Genomic DNA, 11,914 nt, shown 5'->3' with positions numbered 1-11,914 from the left:
AATTAAAATTGCTAAAACAGTGCCAAATCCCCAAACTGCAATATAATAATACAACCACATTGTCAAAGCAGATAAACTGCAGCTAAAATAACATAGTTTAAACAGAGCAGCAGAAACACATGAACTCTTATTATTAGTGGATATTAGAGGATGCTGCTCAAAGAGGTGGGACGCTTTGGGCAATCCGGAGAAATGCTGGGACATTCCATACCTGCTGTCAGAAAACCCGAGATTTACATCAAGATATCATGAGCTGCTGTTTTCTTAGAGGTCAAGCCATTGCAGTCGATACAGATGTGTTTCTGTTCCTGACACCCTGGAGGATATAACTCCCATCCCCCATCTTGGCCAATGTGACAGACTGCAGGCCTCTTTCTCTGACAGATAAAGCATGTTACTCCCACTTAACCTCGACCTGCTTAACGAGAGCAATACTGTAAGAATTGCATGAGAACAGTTTAGATAATTTAGTTTAGATAGCCTTTGTTTGTCAAATACAAATTTCTCATTTCTCATTTACATCTGCGTGTATGGGAACATACATATGAAGCATACTTCATTACCGTGCCATTATAGAAATAACTTGCATGCTTGCTGTTTCTTAAGTAACCACAGGATGGGGCTAGAACATTAGGTTTGAAGTCTTTATCACATCCTGGCTGCTCCCACACTGTAGGACTGTCTCTTTCGCTTTTGTTCCACATCACCCGATGTTACATCACACAGAATTTGAAACTCGGATATTGTTGCCTTCTGCCCAATACTGATTAAGAAATGAGTGTGAGCTTGACTGGTCTGTCAAGCAGACACTGGAACAAATTAGACAGAATGCAACACTGTGATTAGTAGCAGGAGTCTTTAAATTTTGGAGATAAACCGCAAACATTTCATAGCAATATGTACAGATCCAATATAAAAGAGAACGTAATATTTACCACTGCCATTATTGCTGAAAACCCACATCTGTGCTTACCTTTGTTAAACAGGTAGCATTCAGCACTGAGCAGCAACTCCTGTGGTCTTTTTCAGTGTTTGCAGGGTAAAGATCTGTATAGTTATTTTGTTTGTTAAGATTGCCAGTTTATCATTGAGAAATTAAACTACCAGAACTTCCATGCACCGCTATTGTGAACACCAGTATTTGACACAAGCCAAATTGACTGCACATTCAGTCTAATTTCACCTCCCAAAAGTAGAAAGTGTCTTGATTACTACAGTAGGAGAATCCTCTGACTAATTCACCACAGAGATGGTTTAACTGTCATGTACATTTTGAAAGATTACTGCCACGCGGTCACTATGGTAAGAGTTGGTCAAGAAAATAGAAAAACATACTTCCCTAACACTTTTACTGCTCTTTATTGCTCTTACAAAATGCTAACTGTAGTGCAGAATTTGTATTTTGAGTTTCTCAGATGGACTTAAATGTTTTAAAACATTACATATTATATTATATTATGGCTATCAAAAAGATATGTATAGCTGCCTACACTTAAGGTTCTTTGGAGTTGTGACAATATTTTCCATCAGACTTTAAAACATGGTGGCAACCTAATTCCAGCTTTGCTAGCCCATACACTATGCTGTAATTTCATAAGATGTGTTTGTGTTAATATAATTGGTATTCAAATGGACTTCAATGCATACCTAGTCAACTATTTCAGCCATATTTTTTGCACTTCCTCCTCTTTCGCACAACTGCCTTGCCTTGCATCTTTGATGCTTACAAAACCTTCCAATAGCAAGTCCATGAAAGATCTATGTGCTTTAGTTAGAGCACAGCAGACAAAGGGTTTATTGTACACAGAATAACTCTGGAGAGCCAAGATTTGTGTAAGAGGTGGGAATCCTGGGGTTGGGAGCTAAGAGATAATGCAATTGTTATTATTTATGTATTATATTATTATATGTTTTTGTTCATACGGAAGTTAGATAACTTGATGCTTCCTAAATCTGTTTGACAGAGCTCTGGTCGTTTCAATGCACATTGCTTTTTGTTCCTAGTGCCTTTGAAGCTGGCTTTGGCTCCCACAATGCTGAGGTTTTTGCAACTGCTGTGGCTTCAAAAGAACAGCTACTGATAAAAGACTTTGAATTTTATGCAAAGACCAGATGTAAAGCAAACAAATGAAAATATGCCTCCTCCACAATTATCAGAACTCTTAAATACATGCATTTGTGGCATGCTCCAATACATGTAGACAAATAGCAGAAGTATTTTAAAATTAACATACTGATTAACTTCTGTTACTGCAATGATCCCAGTTTTTAAATCAGTGTGCAGTTGTAGCTGAAAGTATTCACACCCTTCACTTTTGAATGCAGATTAGTTCAAAAATATGTTCTTATTCATCAATTATATATTTTCAGAGTTTATTGAACTCTTTATTGACTTGTTGATTCTAGTTGTCTGAACTCATTGAAGACAGCGTGTGTGTGTTATCTATTATTCGTTTCTGTGTATAAACCTCAAAACATCTTTATACCACTGATCAATGCATCTAAATCACACTGTCTGCCCAGCGGCTGAACTAACACCCTATTTATAGGACCTTGCCACTATATACTTTCAAAGACTTGGAAAAATGCATATTATTTTAATTATAGCATCTTGGCAGCTGTCTTGTTCCTACCATTTGCTCCGGAGTGACACATGTTTGCATATACTTAACTTTCAGTCAACTGATCATATTTCACATGGGTAACAGGGAGCCAGAGGGTAAACTGGAATATTATCTATCATCTTATTAAACTCAAAAGCTTGTTTAGGCTTTTTTGTATAATCCTGCCAAAAATGTCATTTTTTTGCATCTCTAAGTACATGATATAAAGCAAGTTTTCTTTGGCATGAACGTTTTGTATTGAGCACCCATTTTAGTTTGCTCTTTGACTTGATTGCTATCGTCTCAATAGGGTTTTTCTATTTATATTTATTTATTCATTCATTACCACACACCAATACCAAATGCAGGAGATTAGACTGAAACAAAACATGTCATTATTCACCAGGAAGATGGTTTAATTGTTATTTTAGGTGTTTGAAAGGCTGTGTAAAAGTTTGAACTATTACTGTCACTATGGTAAGAGTTTGTCGAGAATATGGGTAGAAATACATACATCCTTAACACTTTACTTTTGATGTTACAAAATGCTAACTGTAGTGTAGAATTGGTGTTTTCGAGTTTCTCACAAGGACTTCAATCTGGCTGGCTGTTTTTAAATGGAAGATTAAACATGACATCATATTATGGATATCAGAATGATATATATAGCTGCCTACACTTAAGGTTCAGTAGTTTGGAAACTTGATTGCTAATATCTCATACATAAATTAATACTACAGAAAAAGGTTATTTATTTATTAGAGGACACCAAAATACTAAAATATTAGATTGACACAAAAGGCTTTGCTTAGCTAATGAAGACTCTCTCGTCTCCTCCAAGTTGACTTCCTCCTCATTCAAGAGCAGTCCTCTTAATTTGTGTGCTTACCTCTGACTGGCAATCAACTAGGGTGAAGCAGGACTTCAAAAACAGATTACCTGAGAGACTATCTTCAGTGGTATTCAGTGCCATCTGAGCAGAGGATCTGGAAGAATAAAAGGCTTGTGTACTGCAAGCGACTGAAGTAACAAACATGTTTTTACAAATGCAAGAGGCTGCGTCACAATGAACCCTGACTCCAAGTAAGACTAGGTCTGGACATTGCTGGCACAGCAGGCATCAATTGGGAATTAAGGAAGCTGCTTGTAGTGGTTTCAGTGGACCAGCAAGTGGCACTCTTGTCCCTGGAGTAGAAAGTCTCCAAAGGAAGAAAGGGGGACTTTTGGGGGCACTGGATGGCAGGAGGTGTTATTTTTTGAGGAAAATGTTCAGTTGGTGGTACAGCCCTGTTCACTGTAGTTATAACTGGACTCTTTCCCCAAGTCTATTGATGCAGACCTTGCCTTGCCTTGTGTCGAGACCATTTCTGAACTGTACTGAAGAATACATTGGTATACAGTGCTCCTTCAAAAATACTGCAAAACAGCAACTTGTGGTAAAAGCATGGTCCTGACATGATTCAGCTGCTGAAACCTCTTTAACTCCACCTATTCCCGAGCAAAAGACATTGTTAACAATAACCACACCAAGTGAACTGGGAAGTGTATCAGTTGGATGCCTAAGGTCTGTTACTCAATGAACTCTACAAGAAGCAGCACTGGTAGTGTAAAAGAGTAAGTACAGTAAATAGAGAAGATTTTGTTCTTTATTTGAAATTGACGTAGAGTGAAGTAAAAACATTGTGTTGGTTTGAGCATATACATGCGTGTCACAGGGATATCACCCACCTACAGTAAGAATAGTACAAATCCCCTGCAAACCTGATTGAAGTAAGAAGCACATTTGTTGTGGTGGGTTTACTGCTCATTATGGGCTGTGTAGCCAGGTGTTTGGAATTTGCTGTATGACTGCAAACACCACATGTAAATTTATGATGAATTAGACCACTTTGTTTTGGGCTCACACAGTATACTTCTTTCCCAAATGGACCGTGGAAGATGCAAATGACTGCAGTTCAGCTTACCTGTTGGCAATGCTGTAAATCTAAGGTTGGTTACGCTGCAGGTTTTCCATTCGAAAGGTCATGCAGGCAACACCAGTCCTGCCTTGCAAATGAGTCGATAACTCTCTCTAGCATCCTCTGCTTTCTTTCAGCTCACCTTTGGGTTTGGTTCATTAGATCCAACACAACAGGGTCAAATCAGCAGTCATCACATTTTCCTAAGGGACGGTGAATGTCGAGAACCAGAAAAAAACAAACCCACTTGCCAGTTGCAAATTACACAACCCCGTACTTGATGGAAAGATTCAATGGAGCAAAAGGAATATCTCTGGTAAATGGATAACCACCATCAAGTGCTTGGTTTGTAGTTTTATAGACTAGCTGTTGAGTTGAGGCTTCCATTTTATTTGGGCCAAAGTATACGTATAAATAAATAACGCACACATCTTATTTGAAATCAAATTTATTGTTTTTGATATTACAACACACGCTGTGAATGTACATTGAAATTAACACAGATTTGAATTAGGAATTCCACAAGGTCACAATTTAGTTTGTCTGCTTCATGGGTTTTCACAAACAAGTGTCTTACCCAGTTCTGTTCATACAAATGGCATTCATTGAACAAATGTACTGACAGTTTAGGGCTTAATATGAATCAATTATTTGCTCATATTCATCTGAAGGGTTTTATAAAAGTATCTGTGAAGTGAAGGTGTGAGCACCTGAACCTATTAAAACAATCAGCCACGATTTAGATCTCGTCTGTTTCTGTCCCTCCATGAAAGACAAACTGTTCCAGTACCATGACCATGCAGCGATGAGATATGGACCATGCAATTTGACTCGAGAAACGCTTTAAAAATGAAAAGGAAATTAACTGGGAAAAAAAGCTTGTTTAATTAGCGAGCAACAAGTTTCTAAATCTACAAACCACCTAGTTTCTACGTTACACCATACTACCTATGACTATACACCAGAATTCATCATCTTTTTTTTGCTTGTTTCCTTAAAAAGTCAATAATAAAATGTTCTTTATGTACAAATTGAATGGCACGATGGCAATTTAAAAAATAGCAAATGAATGTTCTTCACCACTGAGAGCAGAAGGAGCTAAGACGTGCACGTTTACAATCAAATGAGAGAGAAGCAACCCAAAACGGCAATATCATGGGTGTGGGAAATGAAGTGAGGTTTGGCACTAACTTTTAGATGTGTGTATAAAAGTAACCTCTTCCAGAGTGTAAAAGGGAATGCTTCTCAGGTTGGTACGAAAGTGTTCTAAACTCATATTTCAAATTACTGGACATGCTCATTTAAAGTTTAAAAAAACGGTATCAAAAAGGGCTCTTATTTTGGCCTCGAGCAAGACAGTCATACTTACATACACTCTTTCAAGCCATATTTGGAATAAATCAATACTTTAAATGAATATACACATGGAATTACTTGGATGGACCCATAAGAGATGCGCACACACCAGGTTCAAAAAGGTTCATTCTTTGAAAAGGCTGAAATGTTCTTAAAACTGCTTAGGGTTAGCACACCAATACTGCAGGGCCCTTTGGTATACACTTCTATTTATGTAGAAGAAAAAAAAAGAATTTTCCTTGCCTCCCACACACACAGAACAAAAGGTAGCTTTGTATGGCTGGAGTGCACATCTATCTTTGTAATATGTGTGTGCTTGTATTATATCAATTCTTAAAGTAAAGCTGCAAATTTGCCCACACTCCAAGTTCCATTGCCTACAGGTAAAATTCACAGAATGCTATTTTTTAGGATCGCTGTTATTACGTTCATTGTATGTATGTAATAGTTTGCATTAAATGATTGGTGGTGACACTATGGACAGAAAAGCGGCCATTCACCCATAAATGTGTTGTGATGCAGGAATTGTGAATTCATGGTGATCAGATGAGGAATGCAGGTTATTTACATATTTACTTCACAACCCTGTTTTACCTTTTGCTGCATTGTTCAAAATCAAACTGGGTATGGTTTGCATGCGCACTGTAAAACGCCGTTGTTTTAATACACACAGCCGGCTTCAGAGGTGCTGGGACACTTACAGATCCTGGCAGAGCAAGTCGTGATTGGCAGGACTGAGATTCCTCCGTGTGCACTTGGCATTAACATACATTTCCCATACAGTAGCTTTAGACAAAGCACATCAATATTCAGTCTCGGTATTTCAACGGTTTGAAATACAAATTCCTTCTAGAAGGCGAGTCTCTGAGGTTCTGCTTTTCTTCCGCACCAAATAGACACACAGATCTTCAAAAACGTAAAGACATGCATGTACTCTCAAGAATCAGTGACATGCATTTCTTTGTAAAATAAGGTATTGTTTTTAAGAATTGTGTTTATAAATTGCATAAACACATCAGAGATTGAAGACAATGCTATACAATGTGTTGCCATTTTTCTGAATTTATGAAACAGGTAGACAATGGTGCAAAATGTAAATGAATGGTATTCCTTTTTTGTTTGAATTACTTTTTTGTGTGCATTTAATTTAAAAAATCAGTGACAAACCGTAACAGAAACACAGATAAGTGGATATTTTCAAATTGATTTTTATCCATTGTTTTGCAATGCCATATTTTTTTTCTTTTACGCATGTCAGCTCTCCTGTCCAAATACTCTTTGCCCCTCTCCCCTAAAAAATAAATTTAAAAATCATGCCATAAAAAAGAAAAAAACAACAACAGTCACTGCTCATGCGAAGGTTGAATGTCCTAGTATTTTGCTTACCCATTTTATTGTTATATTACTGATGCATCCAGCACCACTCCAATAGGAGCTAAAACTAGGTAAACAAGAAAGATAATTGCAATTCTTATTCCACATCCTACCTACTGACAAATGCTGCGCCTTAATTATAACATTGATTGGGCGGGGGTTATCTTCTCACAATTATTTCGGGGATGATGGATTCCTCTCTTAAATCTGGCACTAAGAATTTTCTGGCAACCACTACATAATACCAGATTATGTGTGATATTACCTAAAACACAGTGTATAAAACCAGGGTAGAATGTAGTAACAGACATTCTCCTAATACATTTGTGTTGTACAGGAGCTGCACAGCCACTGGATACAAAAGAAGAGCAACAAAGCTCAAAGCAGCCTGTTTCACTTTGCAGTTCTTCATACCTTGTTTCTCTCTCCTTTTTTCATACATTCAATACAGCTGAATCACAAGCTAACAGCTACCAATTAGCTTACAGTGCAATTAATTCCCTAGACATTCCTGTTTATACTGGAGATTAATGTTTGGTATTAAAGCAAACCACCGTGTTGCCATGGTGAGAGGGACGACTGAATGGCAATGTGCTCATGGTTAGAATAGTAATACAATTTTTTTTTCGCTGTGTCTGCCTTTTTATTCCGTAGAAAATGCTCTTCGCGTACCCCTAACACATTTTATATATCTGCTAAGTAGCATGTTAGAATAGACAAGGAGTGCGGCTTTCATGAAACTGCCTTGGCAACCTCATTCTGGGCATCGAATCACATTTCTTACAACTAATAATATCATAAAGATTTTACTCAAGGTCAGCTGTCTACCATTGCAGTCTGCTTGACCGTAGAAAGAAGGGTATATAAATTGTGGAGCATAGCCAAATAAACAAGAAAATGTGAGACTATAATAATGGCAAGTAAAATTACTACGAAATAGTCATATAGGCAGATCTTACTTAGGTCAATTCAAGACAGTAATGAAAAAAAAAAATTAAGATTCACTGATTTTGATCATATCCTGTTCATCTACATACATCATACAGGTATTTTCTGACATGGCAGTATGTACAACAATGAAATCTCTTGAAAAAGAGGGGGGCTGCACGTTAATGAAGAGAAAACTCTGGTGCAGTTTAAATCAACTTTGTGCTTATATATCACATCCCAATCAAATCAGAAGCTATATAGTGTGTATATGACAGCATAGCAGACAGTGTTGTACAGGTTTTGTTCCTTCAATTTAAGATATTAACATTTATCTCATCACTGCTGCTTTAAATATCATCCTACACACAACCAGCCTAAAATAAATTGCTGTAAAATAAATATATCAGAAAAGACAGTTTAAATTGCCCCTGGTCATTCCAAAAATTAGATCTTGGAGAGCAATAAAAAAAAAAGTTGTATATATTACAACTCTCAATGCTTTGTGATGAACACTTAAACTCTGTCATCTTTTAATCTTCGGGTCGGTTTATAATCAGACTCTCTTTTGGAATGTAGTGGGGATATAATGATGTTTTTTAAGGTTCTAAATGATATTCCATCTTTTGAAAACTCTAAAGTGGACAAAAAAAATAAGTTCACACTGCAAAATATGAGGCCGTTATTTATTCCCAGTCTGGGATGCACATGTATAGAGACATCGCAATACAGTCAGCTTCATCCAAAAAAAACAAAAGCACTATAAAGCAAAACTGAATTCTGTTTCTGATTGGTTAAGGAGACTGTGGTCCTCAGAAAGGTGCAATTGCAAAATACAAATTAAAAACTGCTGCTCTGGTATAACAACGAGTGTTCAAAATGATAACTAAGCTGTTTTCTTCCATTAGGCTGGAACTACTCTTCACAACAGTAACACAACAAATCTAGCATAACTTCACTTCCTGGATTAACATTGACTCCTTCAATTTTTCATATGTTTAATAGAAATTAAGTCTGATGACATAGTTGTTAGCCAAAAACTCCAAACAATAAACACCTAAAAACAGTTTACAAACAGTTGCCTGGTAACTATATAAAAAAAGACGAATATCTTAAAAAGGCACCACTGAAAGTGAAATACTTCCTCTTTCCATGTTGCATTGTGGTGCGTTGCTTGACTGAATAGTTGGCATTTCCTGCTACTGTAGTTATACAAAGTGTAGAGCAAAAATATATGGCGAAAAAGGGTTAGACATAAAAAAAGGTACCGAAATCTCTTTTCAAAGTGTGGAGTCCTGCAGCTCTTAAAAAACGATCCTGTTAAACTGTTGTACAAATTTCACAGTGCTCTGTGTTCAGTGCTTAGGTGTAGCTGAAAGACTAAGATTCATGTGCTGCTTTAGTTTTAGGAGCCATACAAACTACAGAAACAAGATTTATTCCAGATTTTTTTTTTTTAAAGATGCTACACATTTTTTTAAGAATAATCACTTCTCATGTTTCAAGCCAATGTCTTGTTGAAGTTGAAAATGTCACAGTTTGCATATATTACATGAGTAGTTACCAAAACAAATATACATATATAAATAGATTGTTTTGTCTACTCTATTAACTAAAACGTAATTATTAGATTCTGGCATTCCATTTATGGTAACCACTTCTTAATTGCAGTTATGGTTTTAATCCTGTTTCACGGATTCGTTTCTCATTCTCTTAAGAGAAAAAAAAGTTCCATCACACTGCTTATGTATATACCAAAATGCATAATATAAGTATTACCATTTAAGTACAATAAAAACAGTTGGCTTTCTTCAGCAGTTAGTGTTAATGTCAGAAGTGTAAAAAACACACATTCAAATCAGTTTCCATTAGCTGATATAATTTTAAATGATTCTGCAGGTTATAGAATCTTACATGAATAAATAAGTAAATAAATTAGTAAAATTACTGATGTTATAGAACTCTTATAGTCTAGTGGGAATAAACCAGATTTCTGTTTGTACACTCCACAAATCTGAGGTTTCCCTTGTTAAAATCACAATTTAATCTCTGCTTCCTTCATTCATATTGACTGATGTGTCATACCACCTCCAATGTATATTTATTTTTCGTTTTAAAATTTTATGATGTACAGGATTCATGAAAAAAACCTGTTGGGAAGTATGTCGTTTTTTTTTTCCTAATTTCTAAAATTCCTTATTGAAAAAATAAATCAAGCCATTACCATAACAACAATAATGAGATCAAGGGTGTAGATTAAGTCAAATATGTCCTGGAAGGAAACACATGTGGTGTGTCTCTCATTCTTCTCCATTGAAGTATTCAGATGATAGCAATGCTAAGAACATGAAAGGCAGAAAATGCAACAGAATAAAAGGAGGCTATGAGAACCAATAACTTTAATCCAGGAGCTCAAGTAGATTTCACTCAGTTGCCTAAAGTTATGGTTTTGTTTGTTTTTCCAAAGGGAGTCCAATGAATGCCTTTGGATCTGAATTAAATGCAATATATTTTTACACTTGTTTCCAATAAAACTGTTCTGTGCTTCCAAGATTAAACCTCTCTTTTAAATTTTGCTTCTTTGTAGATTACTGAATGGTTTCCAAAATATTACGTATAAAGTCAAGGGGTATATTACGATATTATTACCATACACTAACCGTCTGTATTGAATCTCCCTTAGCTGTAAAAAAGTGTGTACAACATGCCTTTGAAATGAAATGTTGCACTTAATATACAATATTTACAGGACATGGAATGCACTTTCTTTTTCTTTCATGATCAAACAGCTCACAACAGTTTTAGTTTTAAATCATCGCAGAGATTGAGCCCTTTCAGGCGGTCAAAATACAATGTCTTGTACTAGAAATGCAACAACACTTAGTCAAGTCAGACTACACCTTTCTGAACTTCTGTTTGCTGCTTAGAATTCATGAATTATGAATCTTGCCCCAAGAAGAACACAAAGATTAAGCATTTATACAGAGCAATATTATATGGATGGAAATACTCATTTTAAGTTGTTTTTGTTATATTGTGCATTTGGCTGTAATACAAGTTATAAGCAATATGCACATAGCCGAAATACCCTTATGGATGGAAATCACTCTTTCATAAGTACAATAGTAAAAATGAATATGTATTCATTTTGCATGTGCTTTCCCAGTTTGAAATGGCAAGACACTCTGTATGAGAAGCTAACCCCTAAGTGACTGATGTACATATGCCCAGCATATCTGAATGTGTTTGTGCCTCAACAAAAGGCATTGTGACAGAATTCTCAAGCAGCAGACTCTAAAGCAGGAAGTGTTACAGAAGCCAGGTAGTCTTAGTTTGTGGCACAAACGACAGAATTACAAAGAAAAGTCTGGCGGATGCTTCACTTTGGCAGGTCAAGATGGTGAGCACCAAAGATACCTCTGCAATTAGCAGGTCAGATTCGAAGTTGACTGTATGGTTTGTTTTGTTCTTTTGTTCTCAGGTATTCTGCTTTACATGGAGTCGCCCAGTGAGTCGGAGTCATCCAGTGACAGGGGCAGGTACAGGTCCTGCAGTGAGAGAAAAGGCAAATAGGAAACATGGTTGTCTCATGGTTTTCTCTGGCAGATTTCAAGTGTCTTAAAAGCATTTAAAACAAGCAGCCCCATTCCTTAAACATTTACCACCAAACAGTGTTTATAGCTTGTAAGAAAACAA

The 11,914-nt window shown here is 36.4% G+C and overlaps 1 protein-coding gene across 1 annotated transcript in view; it reads right to left on the bottom strand.

Annotated features, from left to right (window-relative positions):
- Positions 1 to 4,993: 4,993 nt before the first annotated feature.
- Positions 4,994 to 11,914, bottom strand: part of LOC136759774 (neuronal migration protein doublecortin) — a 69,799-nt gene continuing 62,878 nt past the window's right edge. The window contains exon 8 of the mRNA XM_066714804.1: positions 4,994 to 11,766. Coding sequence (XP_066570901.1) covers positions 11,710 to 11,766 — 57 coding nt within the window. The 3' untranslated portion in view covers positions 4,994 to 11,709. The remainder of the gene's footprint in view (positions 11,767 to 11,914) is intronic.

This window comes from Amia ocellicauda, chromosome 10, assembly GCF_036373705.1.
Source record: "Amia ocellicauda isolate fAmiCal2 chromosome 10, fAmiCal2.hap1, whole genome shotgun sequence".
Taxonomy (NCBI): Eukaryota; Metazoa; Chordata; class Actinopteri; order Amiiformes; family Amiidae; genus Amia; species Amia ocellicauda.
Note: the sequence above shows the minus strand (reverse complement) of the source record. Positions and strands in the feature narration are given on the sequence as shown.